At 52.9% G+C, this 17,342-nt stretch overlaps 4 protein-coding genes across 4 annotated transcripts; 2 read left to right on the forward strand and 2 right to left on the reverse strand.

The window, feature by feature from the left end:
* Window positions 1-96: 96 nt before the first annotated feature.
* Window positions 97-7,084, reverse strand: SAPIO_CDS0783 (Adenylate cyclase; the record flags this gene model as incomplete). Its single annotated transcript, XM_016783488.1, has 4 exons — window positions 97-348; window positions 426-5,714; window positions 5,820-6,558; window positions 7,017-7,084. 4 exons carry the CDS (start codon window positions 7,082-7,084, stop codon window positions 97-99), a joined length of 6,348 nt encoding a protein of 2,115 aa, XP_016646254.1.
* Window positions 7,085-9,811: 2,727 nt separating this feature from the next.
* Window positions 9,812-11,143, forward strand: SAPIO_CDS0784 (Protein kinase domain protein; the record flags this gene model as incomplete). The annotated part of the gene is made up of 4 exons (XM_016783489.1): window positions 9,812-10,163; window positions 10,242-10,564; window positions 10,628-10,871; window positions 10,941-11,143. The coding sequence occupies 4 exons, from the start codon at window positions 9,812-9,814 to the stop codon at window positions 11,141-11,143; spliced, it is 1,122 nt and encodes a 373-aa protein (XP_016646255.1).
* Window positions 11,144-13,339: 2,196 nt separating this feature from the next.
* On the reverse strand, window positions 13,340-15,025 carry SAPIO_CDS0785 (uncharacterized protein; the record flags this gene model as incomplete). Its single annotated transcript, XM_016783490.1, has 2 exons — window positions 13,340-14,376; window positions 14,443-15,025. The coding sequence occupies 2 exons, from the start codon at window positions 15,023-15,025 to the stop codon at window positions 13,340-13,342; spliced, it is 1,620 nt and encodes a 539-aa protein (XP_016646256.1).
* A 726-nt stretch (window positions 15,026-15,751) lies between these two features.
* SAPIO_CDS0786 (Uncharacterized protein) lies at window positions 15,752-17,205 on the forward strand (the record flags this gene model as incomplete). The annotated part of the gene is made up of 3 exons (XM_016783491.1): window positions 15,752-15,790; window positions 15,852-15,911; window positions 15,979-17,205. The coding sequence occupies 3 exons, from the start codon at window positions 15,752-15,754 to the stop codon at window positions 17,203-17,205; spliced, it is 1,326 nt and encodes a 441-aa protein (XP_016646257.1).
* Window positions 17,206-17,342: the final 137 nt, after the last annotated feature.

A 17,342-nucleotide genomic window follows, 5' to 3' on the forward strand; every position in this document is an offset into this window, starting at 1 on the left:
ATCGAGGAAGAGCATAAAAAAAAAAGGAAACAAGAACTCCTCTTTTTTTCCTAACCCGAATCGCTTTCAACTCTCCTTCTTCCTCTTCCCACCAGACTACCCCGATTCCGTATCGCTTCCCTCATCCTCATCTTCATCTTCACCATCAACTTCTTCCACCTCAATAGAGTCCGGCCTTCGGTTCTGCCTCTTAAGCGGCCCAAACTTAGCCCTATACTCCTGCAGCTCGAGAAGCTGCTCCTTGAGACTATCAAGGACGCTCGGGAAAGATCCCTGGAGATCCTGAAGCCTGTTGATCCTGCCGCCACCTGCAGCAAGGTGACGCATCGCAATGGTATTGACGCAGGTCTAGAAGGAAAAAACAAGGTCAGTAACACGTCATAAACAAATTCCTTCTTCTTTTCCCTCCAGGTAAAAATACTCACCTCGATTCGGCTCACTTGGTGCTCGAAAAAGTGAATCAAGAACCCCTCCGTCACATCCCCACCACGAAGCTTCATCTTCTCCAAGACATCCACCACCGGCGGCTTCGGGCTCGCCCCGCCTTCGAGCGAGCTGCACAGCATCTCGAGCCGTAGGCTGACCCTCCAGAGCTCCCACACCATCTCCGGATCCACGGCGAAGGGGCCCGCGCTGCCCATGACAGACGCCGTGAGCTGCTTCTCGTAGGCGCCCGCCGACTCTTGTCGCTCGTGCATCTGGTGGTACTCGATGCGTCCGACGAGCGCGTGCGGGTACAGCGAGTAGACGACCTCGGGGTTTTCGAGGCCCTTGAGCTTCTTCTCACCCATTTCCTTGACCTCGAAGCCCTGCGAGCTGAGGGCGCGGAGGTCTTTGCGAATCGACGCCGCGAACGTCTCGTCTTCGAAGTCTTCTTCTGTGCTGGCCGATCCGTTCCGGTCGGTGTCTTGGTAGTTCTCGAGACAGCGCTGGATCTCCGAGATAAAGTCTGATGAGACGGTAATTTGGCCGCCGTCGGCGACCGCAGAGATACGCGAGGCTTTGTTGACCATGGGACCGAAGTAGTCCATTCGGCGCGTCACCGGATCGGTCTCGCTGACAGTCTCTCCGAAATGGATACCCATTCGAACCGAGAGACCCTTAAAAATGAGGCTGCCGTCCTTGTCGAACATAGCCTGTCCTGAGAGAGAATTGACAACTTCCGCCGGCCAGTTGACTTCGAGAAGCTGCATCTGCACGGCAAAACACCACAATAAGGCCGACGTTGCAGTCGGGAACGACACCATAAAAGCATCTCCTTCAGTCTTGACCTCGTATCCGCCAATGTGCCGAAGCTGCCTTCGCATGACTTCGTTATGCAGCTTGATGGCTGAGCGCATAGCCGAGGGATACATCTCCCATAGCGTGGTAGAGTTCTTGATGTCCGTAAAAACGATAGAGACGTTGCCGATAGGTGCAGGAATCTCGGCCTCGAGGCGTTGTAGCGTAGAGTCGAGGACGTCGCCCTTCTTCTTGGACCGCTTGGTTGCCTGCATCTGCATGTCCTCCGGCAGGCCCGACGGCCACAGCATGCTAGGCCGGCCGCGCGACCTCTCCACTCGTCGTTTCAGATCGGCCACGCTGATCATCATCACCATGATCTTGCCTGTAGCGCCGTAGGCGATGGCAAGATCTCGGAGCTTCTGGGCAGCCCTCATCAAGTCCCGCCGCTCGGCCCTGGTCACGTCGACGACGAGACCGGGGGACAGGTACTCCCAGAGCTCCCTCGTAGCTAGCAGGATAATATCATCCTGCTCTCGGATAGTGATGTGGCTGACGTGCGGTGCAGCCTGTACCGCCGGCATAAGGTTGACGTATCCGAAGGCTCGCGAAACCTCGAGCTGGTCATTGAGAAGTCCATGCCTAGAGACCCAGCCGCCCGCTTCTCGAATACGTTGTCGCTCGCTCGGTTCGGCAGGGTCGTGCTTCCGGGTGAGAATCTTATGTGTACCCTCCGTGATAAGCATCGCCTGCGCGTCGCCAACGTTGGCCACATACAGCTCCATGCCCTGAAGGTAGAGGATTGTCGCCACACCACCCGAGTTCAAGTCTTCGGTGCTCAAAACAAGAGGCGCCGGCTGCGACATACTGCGCATGGTCTTGAAAGACCGCGAACGTTCGTCAATATGTTGCGTAGCAATGGTGGCGAGGTCCTTGTTTAGCGACAAGAAGGCTCGGCGAAGCGCATCCACAGGTGTCTCCCCGATCCACGTCCTTAGCAACTTCAACTCAGTCGTGAGGATACGGCCAAAGTTTTCGTGTAGGAACTTGGCAATCTTTGACCCGCCATTCGACAGAGCCTGTCCGTCGAACAAGCCCAACAGCATTTCCGAGTCTGACGAATTGAAGCGCGGCACTACCAAATCGACGGTCGATAAATGCTCGTTCTTACCCAAAGTATCGGCCATACCATACGGTAGATGTCCAGCCATCGATCCCGAGGTTCGCACACGGCGGTCCTCGCTCTGATCAGGGATGCGCGGTTGGGTTAGAGTGACATCCATAAGGCCAAGGACACGCAAGTTTTGCAAGCGGTTGAAGTCGGCATACTGTTCGCCGTTCATAGAGTAATGATCCCGCTGATTCACGGTCTGCTTGATCTCCAGCCTCTTGTTGCCGGACAAGTTGAGGAATCTCAGTTCGGGGTTGAGGTTCCAGTTCCAGTCGTAGGGGACGTTGGAAATGTTGTACTTGAGATAGTTGCTTCCGCAGTCAAACACTGCAAGTTTCTTCGCCCTCGAAATGTCCGCAGGCAAGTTCGTAAACTTGTTGGCGTTGATGTGAAGGACCTGAAGAAGACTGGTTTCTTCGAGGTCATCCGCCGGAAGGGTCGTCAGCTCGTTACCCGAGAGATACAGCTCAACCAGCTGAGGCCAGCTCTTAATTAGCCTCTGCGGCATGTCGCCAATCTCATTGTAAGATAGATTCAGGACCCTAAGCTCTGGCAACAGGACAATCTGATCGAAGACATCGTCGTCGAGCTGGTTATCCGCCAGGTGAAGAGCCCTAAGTGATCCAGCAAAGGTATTCGCAAGTCTCGTTGATAAACTCGAATCCTTTCTTGCGCTTGAAGGCATGCCGGTCGACACGGTTCCGGCAGACGTCGACCGAGACACAACCGACGTTTTCCGGCCACCTTTGCCATAAACAGACACCATGGAATTCTTCCTGTCCGGTCCGCCGGGCACCGGCGACGGCCCGACGCTCAACAATGTGCTCGATGCCTGACTAGGCCGTCGCGACGGGTCGTTAAGGTCTTCCATGCTCGGCTTCGTCGTGACAGTACCAGACACAGACCCATACTTGCTTCCAGCGCCAGGAGGGCCTCCATCCTCACCCGGTAACCGCGGTGCTCTCGAAGCAGGCTTGGGGAAGTTGTCCAGCACGTTGGATGAGGCATTTAAAACCTCAAGCTTGTTCGCCCACCAAATCTCCATCGGAAGCTTGCGAATGTTGTTGCCGCGGATGTCGAGATGGCGTAGCTCCGTCAAGCATCCAATCTGCGGCGGGAGGGTGCCGACGGTATTATGGGCGATGCTGAAGTGCTCGAGTCTAGTGAGCTTACCGATGTGCGGCGGGAGGGACACGAAATAGTTCTTATCGAGAATAAGACGTTCCAGGTTGAGAATGTGATGGAACGACTCGTCAATACTAGCAAGCTGGGCGTTCGATAGGTTCAACGACTTTAGCGTTAAGACAGGCTGCATAATCTCGAACTTGGTAACCGGGTTCGAGTTCAGCTTGAGGGTTCGCAGCGTCTCAAAGGAGCCGATAAAGCGCGATACCGAATTATGATCCGCCGACAGAATCTCGAGCTTGGGCAGCTGTGAGATGATGTCGATGCTGGTGATGGCATTATACTTGATGTCGAGCTCTCGCAGGCTCAGAAGCTCGTTAAAGGTGTCGGGAAGCGCATTGGAAAGCCTGTTGTTCGTAATCACGAACCGTTCTAGGTTCTTCAACTTGCCAATGTCATCGGGAAGGCTTGCTATCGAGTTGAAGCTGAGATCGAGATCCACCAAGCTCTCCAGCTCGCACAAGAAGTCGGGGAAGACGTCCAGGAAGTTAGAGGAAATATTGAGAGTGCGCAGTGACTTGTGCAAGCCAAAGTAGGAGGGAAGGCGCTTGAGTCGGTTATTGGCGAGATTCAGCTTGAGCAAGCCGGGAAGGTTGTCGAGTTCGGCATTGTCCAGCTGCTCCAGGCGATTGTTCGACACGTCGAGGTAAGTAAGCTTAGATGCGCGGCTCAAGCTCGGAGGCAGCTTGCGTGCCTCATTGTTGTTGAACTTGATATCTCTGAGATTTGTACACGACTGGATGAAATCTCGGGGTACATCGAGAGACAGGTTTCTCGAGAGATTGAGCGACACGATTTCGCCAGATTTGGGGTAGAGCGATAGAGGAATGTTGAAGAGGTTGCGGCCAGAAAGGTCGACGTTGTTAAACTTTTGCATGCGGCCCAGCCCAAAGTCTTGGGGCCGGAACTCGCTCTCCATGGCAGAGAGGAACATGAACCGACAGAGGTAACTATTGTCCTCGCGACCAACCTCTTCTAGCCTGTCCCTATCCTCGTAGCCAAACTGTTGCAGCAGGCGCTTCTGCAGTATCAGCGGTCGCTCCATGGCCGAGAGAATGCGCACCAGCTCTCGTTTGCGCAAGATGATGTGGAAATTGGGTAGGCCATCCCTTCCTATGCCCATCTTCTTGCCTATAGAATCGATCACGTCCGATACTGTGGATGCGAGCGGTACGGAGAGGGTTGTAAAGGTACCGTCAGCCTTGAAAATACGGATGCAGTACGGCATATCACCCTCACCCTTCGCCGGGGCCTCTAGTTCGTCGACGTCCGGAATGTGGTACGAGTTGTCCTCGGTATTGCGACGAACAGCCCAGCTGTCAGGGGCATTCCAGGCGCCGTTGACGATACCCGGCTCCAGCTGCTCGCTATCATGTCTCGTGCTGGCGGTCTCATCCATCGGAGTCAATGCCGCGGCGGGTCGGTTCAGGATACCGTCCATGTCGCCCAGGTCCGTATCAAGATAGAAGACGGTTCCATCTTTGTATTGGTCCGTAGGGCCGATCGCCTCGTCGGTCGCATCATACGTTCGGGGAGCTTTCGACCTTTTGGAAGAGAAAGGGAATTTGTTGTTGAATGTCGCACCGCGGGGGGCCGCCGGTCGTAATTCGAGGGGCTCGAAAGTTTCGATAGTATAATTAGAAGCAGGAGAATCGGTCCTCTTCAGTTCGGGTCGGGATGATTTCGAAGCGAGGGATCGGCTCGACTTGGGGAGATCGCGCAACTTGTTCCCATCTTCATCTTTCTCCCTATTCCTCCGCAGGCGGCCAAGAAGACTTCGCTTCGGTGGGTGGACAGGCGAAGTCTGCCCATCAAACGAGCCCGCTTTCACGGGGGGTGTAGGACTATGAGCTCGGGATCTCGCGCCGCTGTACGTAGCCGCCGAACCACCGCGGTCCCGAGGCGCATGCAGAGAATCCTCTCTTGTTATGGAGGGACGAAGAGCCCGTGGGTCGTCATTGCTCTTGTTGTGACGGTGATGGTGACCAGAGAGGTGGACGATGGAGTGGCCGGATCTCGAAGATGACGCAGTTTTCGGGGGCTCTCGCGAAGATGCGCCGCCTTCACTCATATATCGATCCCGGTCAGGGCCGGTCAAGATGTCGCGAACCGGCGCCTCGCCATATCGTGCAATATCCTATATATTTCGGATCAGTCTTTGCTCGCGTCTTTTTTTCAAAGCAGGATCTTAATCGTGGTGGAGAAGAGAGGAAGAAGAAAAGCAAAAAAGCAAAGCGCTTACCTCAGCCTCCTGGTAAAGGAAGGGAACAACCTCGGGCGCGGGTACGGGAGTTCGCGGTCTCGAGGAAGAAGGCGAGGCATCACGGGTATGATCAGTTGCGTTGGAGTAATTGCGATCCCGATGCCCCCGGCTATGGCTATAGGACCGCGGCCGGTTGTCCTTTGGCGGGACAGCCGGGGGGAGGCTAGTGTCTGATCCAGGAAACTCTTCGCCGAAGAACCCTTGGAGCTTCCGCAGTCCGCCGCGAGCCAAGCTATTCTTCGAACCTTGACTGCTAAGCGTCGTGATGCTAGCGATCGACGGGCGCCTCTCATCAGGATAACCGGCATCAGGAGAATCAGGCACGTTCAAATTCGGACCGGAGCTCGTACCGGTACGGTAGTTCGGGGGGGGGTTGAAGTTTGGCGAGGCGTGGGAACTGACCGAAACGCTGTCGCTCGAATCATTATAGAAGCTCATGGGCACGTTAGGAGATGTGACGTTGTTGTTATTGTTACTTGATGATGAAGTCGCCCAGGGCGCTACTTGGCCAAGGTTAGAATGACCAGCCGACGGGGCGCCATGATTGTTTCGAGAAGATCGCGAGCCGGCGGGCTCCAGAACGGCGAGATCCTGACGATAGTTGGCCAGGTCGCTCATCCTGCGATCACGCAGCGATACGCTCGAGGCGGAGGACGGACGGCGGTTGAAGCTCGTAGAGGTAGGCGACACTTGCTGGTCATCGACTGAATTTGATCGACTAAAAGAGGAAGTGTTGGGTCAGCAGCAGTCTACAAGCTTTGGAATCATAGACCACGATGGACAGAAATAGGATGCGATGACGACCAGTGGGCAAGGACGAGAGCAGAACACAAGCATCAAAAGGCAAAAGCACCACTTCGGGTAGCAGGGACCAGCGCAACAGTGACATTGGCATTGGCATATGCCATCTGCCATCGTGGAGCTCTTTGGAATGACAAAGCACAGGACACTTGTGAGGCAGGCTTGGCATTTTTAGGATTCCGGACAGGGCAGGGGAGGGCACCAGCCGAGAAGCTTTGCTCCCATTTGCATGAAGAAACGAGTGCACGAAACAAAGAAAAAAAGAATGCTCACGCTAAAAGTCCACTCTCTTCCAACTTTAATCGTATAGGGACTGCTCTCCTCGACGAGGAAGACGAGGAGTGGAATATCGAAGGCCTTATTGTGCTATTTGACCGACCACTATCGGTGCTTGAGCCCGTTAGCGAGCTAAAGCGGGAGGACTTGGAGTCCTTCCGAGTCATGGTTGCTGTCGTTTGGAGTCAAGAAGCATCTCGAGCGAAGAGGTAGAATGGGTCGACGAGCGAGGAAGATCGATCGGCAACGACGGAGAGCGTGATTCCGATATTTCGGCGCTGAGAGATGGGTGCGGCGAGAAGAAGTGGGAGGGGCCCACGAAATGCGAGAGGCAGCGGCGGCAACGGCAGCAGTGGTCGAGGCAGAGGTAATTAGCGGTAGAGGTAGCGGAGAAGGTGGCGGAGAGAACAAGAAAAGGCACAAGCGTGGGTGTCTCCTTCAGGTCATCTCGCCAGGTAAGTTGGGGCTGTCAGAAGATGGGAGATAATCGCGTGTTTCGTAGAGAAATTCGTCGGGAGATTAATCCAATCAATCAGCGCGGTGTTGTGGTCTCGTTGTCGTCGTCGGGACGTGGAGATGGATCGCAGGCTCTAGCGGGGGAGTTTGGGGGCAAAGAGAAGCTGATGATGATGTCGACGTCGATGGGGCTGAACCTGTGCTGTGTGCTGATTCTGTCCTTTGGTATGATGGATCAAATCGTCGAAAGAAGTGGAGTACGAAGTTAAGAGGTTCAAGGTTTCTGCGGCAGGATGCTGGGGCACCTTGGAGCGACCGCGTGGTTGGTGAGAGTCAAAATGTGGGAGGTGGTCAGTGTGTAGAAGTTATGTGCCAGTTTTGAGCCAGTTTGAGCTAGCACAGTACACAGGTACAACGAGGAGTACGAAGTACGAGGTAGTGTACCAGGTACAGCTAAGAAGTACAAGTAGCAGCACAAGGTTCGAATGAATGATTCCATTCAAGAACATTGATCAATGAGAACTGGGCTCATGGCTGGAACGACCCCTCGACCCCATGGTTGCCTATGTGGGGCGGGCAAGTTCGGCAGCATGTTGCCAATCCTGCGAGCTATGAGGTATCAATCGTATGTAGACCCTCTAAAGTAGAGCCGACGTATTCTGTGTATTGTACTTCGTACATTGCTGCGAAGGGAGTCTTGAGACATTAGACAACATTTGATGACACGACAGGCTGAAGATATCAAATACTCAAGGCAGGGTGAAGGTGCATTGTGGTACACGAAAGTACATGCAGTGTTATACATGAGGACGAAGAGAAGATGTACAATTTGATTTGTACCAACCAAGGAGTCCAGAGTAAGTAGTGTACAATTGTACCTGACTACCCGACTTCACTACGAAGTACGAAGTACCTCGAGCTGTCCCCACGACATGGCCTGCCCTGCCTGGTCTGACCTGGTCTTGGGGGTATCAATCGTTTTACTAGTGCAGTGAGCGGCTGGGGGCGGGTCTCTTGATCCATGCCGCGAAAAGTTACACTTGACGAGAAACGTTTCGCCAATACTAGTGTACAAGACCGGCCCTATTCGCCATGCTGGAACTCCTTGTATTTCATTAACACCCGCTGGACGTCAATGCTCCATGATGTTGCTGCGGGGAGTGTCATTGAAGACAAAGTGTTGGTGCTAAATAAACACCAGCATCACACCAAAAATGCAAGCCACCTCGAAGTATCAATCATTCAAATAGACAGGCTAGGCGGGTGGCTGCCTCATACAAGCACAATTCAGACCAATAATACATAATAAAGCATCGTCATTGATGGACCGAGTCCCCAACGCAGGATTGAGACTCAAAAAGGAAGAAAAAAGAAAGCCAAAAGTGGGACAGTCAAAGCCTCGCCTTGACCTTTGTTGCAGAAGTCGACGAGCAGCACCTTTGGCGTGTTGCTGATCGGTCGCTCAAACAAGGTCTCTCCAGTTATGGGACAGACGGTACTATTTTAACTACCTCGATCGGGCAATTTCATCTCCAGCTTCGGTCTACACTAAATCAGCCCAGATGTATTTTGAACGATAGCAAATAATGGTCGAGCTCTCGCCAGACATTCTATCAGTCACCGGATGGTTCACAAGACACCGAGATGTCGGAAGATCCCTCGAAGGAGCCCCATCGACTGATTCCCAAGATGATATTCTAGTTTTATTTGGTAGGAACGGGAAGCGGGTTACCCAAGAGTTTTGTGACTCGTCAGAGCCTGACAAGCATTTCGGAGCCATGCAGCCTCCCCCTCGTCATCATAACAGTACTCCTTCTTGGTACTGGGATCCAAGTACACCACCGTGCCATCCGCCGCATAACGGTAAAGCTGGCCAGTTTGCGGGTGCCGACTATACTGGGAGGAGTCCGCATTATTGCCCTTGCTGCTGCTTCCATGAGGGCGACGCTCATCTGAGAGAGCGCGGATGGGTGGGACTGGCCCGGCCCGGACCAGGGGTAACCAGGCGGTGGAGCACATCGGCCAAATAATTAAGCGCTGCCTGCCAACGCGTCGTTTCGAAGACACATTCGACCCTTGACAAGACATCGCACACAACCCAGGCGCCGTGAGAGCTCACAAACGCGCCGAACTCGAAGATGGCGAATGCGTTAGCGGTGGCATCGAAACGGCCATGGAGATTAGTGCCCCGTTGGCTATTTTTCTCTGTCAATCAATATGGAACTGCACCTTGCATCATTGATGAGTTTATCGACGAGGAGCTGTTCCCAGGCGATCGGTTGAAGTATTTTCATCAGACACATCCGGGACAGGTATTGGACGGTAGGTTCAAAACAATCGCAAAGCTTGGTTATGGCTCAGGCTCGACGGTATGGCTTGCAGAGAACCTCAAGTTGTAACCTTCCACAAATTATCTTAGCACATCAGTAGCTAACATCATGAACAGCAAACGATGGAGGAAGTCGGACGTGCCGCGCTACGTCAGCATCAAAATTTCAGCGCTCGATACTGACCCTGGCAGGGAGACGGAAAATTCAAAGATCATTTGCAACGCCAATCCATCGCATGAGGGCATAGACTTCACCAGGATTCCTGGAGATGAGTTTCAGTTACCGGGGCAGGGTGGAATGCACTTCTGTCTTGTATACGAGCCGACGAGAGAAACCCTTTTCAAGCTCCAACATAGGTTACGGACGAAAAGGCTAGCACCGGCGCTATTTAAATTTTTCATTTACTGCCTTCTTCAAGCTGTTGACTACTTGCACACAGAGTGCAAGCTCATCCACACGGGTAAGTTAATTTTTTTCTTCTTCTTTTGAAATACAGCACCCTCGTCCCTATAATCCTAATAATGTAATGGCTTCTTAGATATCAAGGCCGACAACATCATGGTTACAATCGAGAATGATGCTGTATTAGAAGACTTTATCAGATTTCAACAGAGAGTCCCACAGCCCAGGCATATCAGGCCTGAGGATGGGCGCGTAACGTATCTCTCGCAAGGCGACTTTGGTCCTCTCCGAGGTTCTAGGTTACTACCTAAATTAGCTGATTTCAACCTGGCCTTTCCCGGTTTAGAAAAGGGATTTGCTCATCTTGCTCCCATCCAATCCCACTGCTTCCGGGCCCCGGAGGTGTTGCTTGGCTGCCCTTGGTCATATAGCGTTGATATATGGAACCTAGGACTTCTCGTAAGTAGAATTGCCTTCTCCACCATGGTACCCCTTCCCCAGTATTAAAACTAATCAATCTAGCAGATGTGGAACCTCTTGGAGGACACTACCTTATTTGACCGACCGGCCGGCGAAGATGGGGAATATGATGCGCATGTCCACCTAGCCCAGATGGTTGCTTTGCTTGGTGATCCGCCTGAGGAAGTAGTCACACGAGAGAGACTCTTTCGCGAACATCTAGTGGACAAGCCGTGGATAAGCCCACGTGGTGAAGCGTGCCGGAACATGAACAAGCTCTGGGGCGGCCCATTTTTTGATGATGATGGTGAGTTGCCCGACTGTCTAAATCGCCAATAGTAAGGACTGCAATAACCCATGGCGCTGTATTTGGCAGGCCAAATTCTCCGCAAGGACCTTGTTCATCCAGAGAAGAGTCTGGCTGATACGGTGACAGAACTGGAGGGCAATGAGAAGGAGGCGTTTCTCGACTTCGCATCTTGTATGCTCCACTGGTTACCGGAAAAGAGAAAGACGGCAAAGGAGCTCCTCAAACATCCTTTTCTCGATTCGTTTTACAAGGATCGCGAAAAGGACTAGGTTTAGGCAGGCACAGTACTCCTGGAGTCCTGGGACATTCGCGTCGTCTTGTTCACAACATCAAATACTAATCAAAGACTCCCGGACGAGTACAAATATTAGAATGTACGAAGTAACATCTGGTGGTAACAATAGATCCTCGAACCTGTTCGTACAATTGGATGGACGACCCTGGCAGCGTTCTAGGTGTAACGGCGTAACATTGAGCATACGCCCTTGAGTAGTGGAGTGAATAATAGTTAGGGATGTACTCGTAGATTGATCAAGACTCGATCGCACACGCCCACGAACTCGACCGACCGTAATAGTCACTGCCCAGCATCAAATCGAGAGTAATTACCCCGTTGGCAAGTGGATGCGAGCATGTCGTCGAACTGAGCGGCGACTGGCCAATGCGGACTAGGCCTTTACTACGACCTTCTTCCTTCATTTTCACTCGTTCCGCTTTCCCTTCCGCGCAGAACCGGAAACGCTTGTACATATTTCGCAGTTTGGCTTGGGTGGACCAAGACGAAGTACGAAGTACGAAGAATGACCGCATATACTCCCGAGGCGTCGTCTCTAGTACATACATCACGGGAATCCCCTCTAGTTTGTACTTCGTGATACTTCGTCCTTCCCGTGGACGTGTGCCAAGTCCACCACCTACTGCTATTTTCCAAGGCGGTCCCGACGCAACCTTTTCATTGGGCTTAAAGACTGTCAGGAGAATTCGCCCCAGCTGCGATGGCACCGTATCACAGTACCGCGACATCACCCTGAAGGGCCGAGAAAGCCTCAACTCAAATTGCCGTTCCCACGAACCATTCCGCGATCTGTGCAGAACCCGCTAAGAGGACCCTTTAAGGGAGGTCCTTGTCTAACGGTTCGGACGCTACGAAATAACCAGGGTCTAAAGGAAGCTCGAGACATCTCGAGACCGGTGAGCTTGGACTTTTCTGATGTTCGCTTCCGCCAATGTTCAATGTTGCCAGGCTTTGTTCTTTTCGAGTGTTTCATCCACAAGTAGTGGATTAGCCCTCCCATCATTTTCGCGTCGATACACCTTCGGTCTGCGCTCTCCCCAAGATATCTACTGCTCATTTATTAGTTTACATACCAAAAAGAATCCCCACAAATGCCCCGGAGCTAGTGAACGACGCACCGAGTACGGTCCGAAATAAGCCCTGACCAAGACCATCTCGCCTCCACGCCCCGAGAACCCGTTCCAAAGGAGAAAACTGGGCCGCGCCCCCCTCCTCCCTCTCGGCCCTTTCCTCGCATGACGATCGTAGTAAATAGGGAAGAGAGTCGTATACCCTGCTGTACAACTAAACTTCGTAAGCAGATCGATCGACGTACTGCGAAGATCTTGCATTTGCCGTCACGCACCATTCCTGAGCCACACCGCCGACCCACGGCTCATCGCTCCAAGTGTAAACACATCGTAAGAATACCATGAGAATAATAGAGGCAGCAATGCAATCTCAGATACTACGCAATGTGGCGTCGTTTGTTGTGAAGGACCTGGTCAGTTTTTCCCCACCATGTCTGGGATGTTATTCTGGCAGCTGCCTCAGGCGGCCTAGCCTTGCTGCTCTTCATTCCGGGGTCTCTCTTAGCCCTACGCTGGCTTCAGCGTTTGGCTCAGACCTCTACTTTAATCGGAGATCAACGACGCTAGTGTGATGATAATCGCACTACTCTGTACTCGGTACCAGCCTGTATCAATTGATGACATTTGTTATGTCACTGCCCTTTCTCTCCCTAAGCCTCCCTTATTTCTTTGCTTTTTACCACGGGTAGCCTGGCACAGAGTCCCTGAGTGCCCGTCATCTATGCTCAGGGATTACACCGCAGCTCGAGTCTAGAGCTCACCGATGCCAAGTAGCAGAGCATCCAATTTCGCTTCTCTTGTGGATATCCGTCAAAAAGACACACTCACCGACCTGAGGTCCAGTTTACTCATTGGGAATCGTCTCTTTTTGGTCTAGGAGAGTGAATATCGCCGGCCATGTTGTAGTCGGTCTGGATCCATTTCTTGCCCTAGTTCCTCATGCAATACCCTCGTCGTGTATGCTCAAGTCTACATCCCTCGCCCTTTGTGCCTTGTCCGTTACGCCTTTCCTAGTACAATAGTCATACAAATCATACAAGTCATGACTGGATGATCAAGAGAAGTAAAACAAAAACAAGGAGGGGAAAACGCCACAGCCCCTAAAACAAATTATCGTCGTCCTCATCGACGACATCGCCCACATCCTCGCACAAAAGCTCGCCAATCCAAGCACTCTCCTCCAGAATCTGCCTAGCCTCCTTCGCCTCAACATCCATATCCTCCATCACGAGCCGCACCGCCAGCTCCGGGACCAGTACCGCCTGCACGTAGAGCGAGTATCCGCGAGACGACACGAGACTGTCCTCCACGGCCCTCTTGCGCAGCAGGCTCGAGAACCGGCCAAAGATGCTCTCCTGCATGACCCTGAAGCCTCTAGTACCGTAATACCCCGGGGAACAGTTAAAGTCCGCCTTCATGAGGTTGCGATTGATTCCTTCCTTGATGTCTCGCGCCAGTAGATCTCCAAAATGGCTGCGGCCGCCCTTTAATATCCTCTCCAAGTAGTTGTAGTGATCCGATATGCGCGTGTCCAGAGCCTTCCAATCGATGTCGGGATAGCCTCTGGACCTCCAGAGGTCCCTCGCCTCGACCTTCTTATGCTCGGTGCAGAAGAGCCTCTGCATTCGGATTGGCATGCGCTTCCCCTTGGAGAAAGTCTGCAAGAGGTCAGGGTCCACTGGTTTCTTGCAGTACGGGCACTGCACTGCTGCGGCATTCTCTTCAATCTCATCAAAGCTCAAATCGATATCTGAGAGTGGGGAGTCATCACTGTCTGATAGTCCGTCCAGGCGTGCGCCAGAGTTCACGGAGTCCCCCACATTTCTCAATCGCGGTTTCTCGTCGGGTGATGCCGGTTTGGTCAACTTCTTCTTGGAATTCTTAGCCTTAGAATCCTTCGATGGTGAGTCCAAATACTTCGTGTCAAGTTTGACAGGCGCGGTGGGTTTTGGTGGAGAAGCAGATAGCGAGCGGAGAGTCCTTGTGGATGCGGTGGCCTCGGTAGGGGATGGTGAGTCTGCCGTCCTGTTGGGAATTTGCAAAGATGTTACCCGCGCCTTCGGCGTCCCCGCATCGAAGCTATCGAAGAGATCATCGGGCAGCTTCAATTTTGGCAACTCCAGCTCTTTCCCAACAGCTACGCAGCCTCAGGTTAGTCCGATTTAGCGGATTGTGTACAGAAACTTGTGGCTGATGTATTCACCTTTAACTTTTTTCGGTCGCTTCTGGTCGCGGGGTTTGGGAGGCGTGCTTATCCATCGCTTGTTGGCCCCCTTGTACGTCTTCTCAGAATCTCGAAGAAGGCTTGTTTCCAAAACGCCAGATTGGAAGCTGACATCAGCCCCAGAGGTAGCTTTTGCCGACGATTTGGTGCTCGAGTTTTCTTTCTTTCGCTCCAATCCCTCCCTGAATGATCGCACACCCCCATATCTCGCAGGCTGCTTGCTAAACGTCCTTTCTTTCGCCGGTTTGGAGAAGGTAGTGGGGCGTATATCACCCCGCGGCGGAGAATCCTCCTCCTCAGGGTCGCTGGACCATGAATGGTTAGCTCCCTTCCTCTTCCCTGGAGCTGCCTTTGATGCCTTGTCCTTCTCCGCATACTCCGCCTCTTCCTCGTCCGAGCTGATTGGGGGTGCCTCGATGTCGTCGGGCTCCCGAATTGCTGGCTTGCTGTGGAGGTTTTCCCGAGATGTTGTCTCCGGCCGATTAAGTGATTTCAGTAGCTGAGGCGGCCTGGCATTCTTGCTCATTCCCACCCGCCGTTGGTTCCATGTGTAAGCACTCATCTTGTGAGATGCCGGGAAAGGACGGGGCGAGAACGTGATTTGAGGCTGTTATGGTTGGTGAAGAAGAGATCTCAAGATGATTACATTAACCGAGTTAAGCCCTCCTGCCACATAGCCCTGTTCCGTCCTTCAGTATGCGATCGATGAAGTGAACAATAAATTCTTCAAGCTGAGTAGTATTGATGCTGGTTGCTAGGGGAATGTTGAGTGCTAATCTGGGTCTGACACAGCGGGTCCAGCTCTCTAGTATCACGTGAACCCACTATAAGCCCGCTAACAAACACCCCACACTTCACCCCTCCATACTCATTGATGCAATGTCCTTGACCCTTAGGTGAGAGAGATATTGATCGATTGTGATATCAGCTTTAAATAATTTTGATATTATTTAAGATTTTCTTAAAAATCAAACTAGGAGTTTTCTCTTTATTTTGCCCTGTTTATGTGTATATAAATCGTAATTTGAAAAGAACCGACCAGTGACTTCATGGTTGTCCTCTGTTGGGTAGCGCTCTGGCATAGTGGGGAAAAGTCCGAGCTCCAGAGAGGCTGATAGGGAGTTGGCAGACCCCTGAACTCGGAACCATTTATCAACGTCACCCAAAACATTTGGGAAAGTAATAAGGCTGGCTCTTGAATTGCAAACGCTCTTCCTTCCTCCATCTAAACTGTTGGGGGCAAGGGCGAAACTTCATTTTGTATTTCAGTCATCCCCTGACACCGGTAATGGCTCTCAACAGAAAGTATGCCGCGCTGCCCGATCTGGTATGGAACTCCAAATCACAAGACAGCTCCCTTCTTCAGACCACTTACCGTTCTTCCACAGGACTCCGCGCCAGACATCTACGAAACCCCCGAATTAACAGATGACAACTCCACCGTACCCGTGAGTACCCTCCTGCTCCCTCTTCCGGTCTTTCCCAGAGATTAACCCCTTCCCCTCCCCCCTCCAGGGAACAACACTACGCTCCCCCTCCGACGTAGCCTCCGACGAAGACACAGCCGACGAAGACGGCGGCATCTCCCGCGCCAAGCTCCGCATAGACGAAGCCCGCTCCCGCTTCGAATCCACCCGCTACAATTCCGCCGGCGTCGACTTCTCCGACCGCGTAGATAGCAAGCGCAGATCCTACCGATCCCGACACCACCGCGTCCTTGACGACGGTACCGAGGAGCTCGGCGACCTCAGCGACGAGGATGACGAGACCGACGAAGCGTCCGAGAGTCTGGAGCGGAAGATTGCGAGGTTAAAGCGCGAGGTGGAGGAGGCTAAGGAGGAGTATGCGCGGAGAAGGGCTACTACGGGTGGTGAGACTAAGAGCGGCGAAGAGGGGGGTCAGGAGGGACTAGAGTCGTTGGGGAGGGTTCTTGAGGAGATTTCTCGCCCGGCGGGCGTGGCGCGTCCCGTGAGGCTCTCTAAACCCCTCGTTCAGGGGGGTGACGGTACTTCCGGTCACAATGCTGCCGTCAGCGAGGCTACGTACACGGTCACGTATGCACCATCATACGAGCAGTCTCATGCTCTAGCCAAAGCGGCCGAGTTCGACCAGAGGCTGCTTGCTCTAGAAAAGTCTCTAGGAATCGGCACGACAACGAAGGGGTTGGAGATTGGAGTTAACGGGTTGCCTCGAGCCGTGCTGCCTACGGTTGATATGCTAAACAAGCAGATCTCTGCTCTAGCGCAGGCCTCGACGGCCAACCTCGACTCGATCAGCCGTCGGGTCCGGACCTTAGTCACAGATGTCCAGAATCTAAACAAGGCCAAGGGTAGTGCAGCGAGTGCCGGTGAACAACAGCACATTGAGAGGTATGTAGAGGACAGAATCAAGGAGAACACAGGGAAAGAGTCAGGCGAGGGGGAAGAGGATGAACAACGGTCCAAAATCAACGCGCTCTACGGGACACTGGCTACCATTGAGGCCCTTACTCCTCTTCTCCAGCCCCTTCTCGACCGCCTCAGGTCCCTAAGAGCCATACACACCGACGCAGCTACGGCGAGCGAGACGCTGGATCGCATCGAGAAGCAGCAGGCCGAGACTGCGGCGGAACTGAAGCAGTGGAAGAGCGGGCTAGAGAGGATTTCCGAAGCCATGCAAGAAGGAGGCTCTGTCATGGAGGGAAATATGAAGGTGATGGAATCTTGGATCAAGGATCTGGAGGCTCGAGTCGAGAAGTTGTGATGGTGGCGCTGTGCTACTGTTGATCTAGTTCTACTGTGTAGATTGTGTACTTAAGATACCCTAGTTCTCCGTTCATTTCTTGCCAGTTTGAGTGATTTAGGTCAGCAACGGCAAGGCGAGCATGTCCGGATACCGCT

The sequence above is a fragment of the Scedosporium apiospermum genome (assembly GCF_000732125.1).
Source record: "Scedosporium apiospermum strain IHEM 14462 chromosome Unknown SEQ_SAPIO_0033, whole genome shotgun sequence".
NCBI classification, from domain to species: domain Eukaryota; kingdom Fungi; phylum Ascomycota; class Sordariomycetes; order Microascales; family Microascaceae; genus Scedosporium; species Scedosporium apiospermum.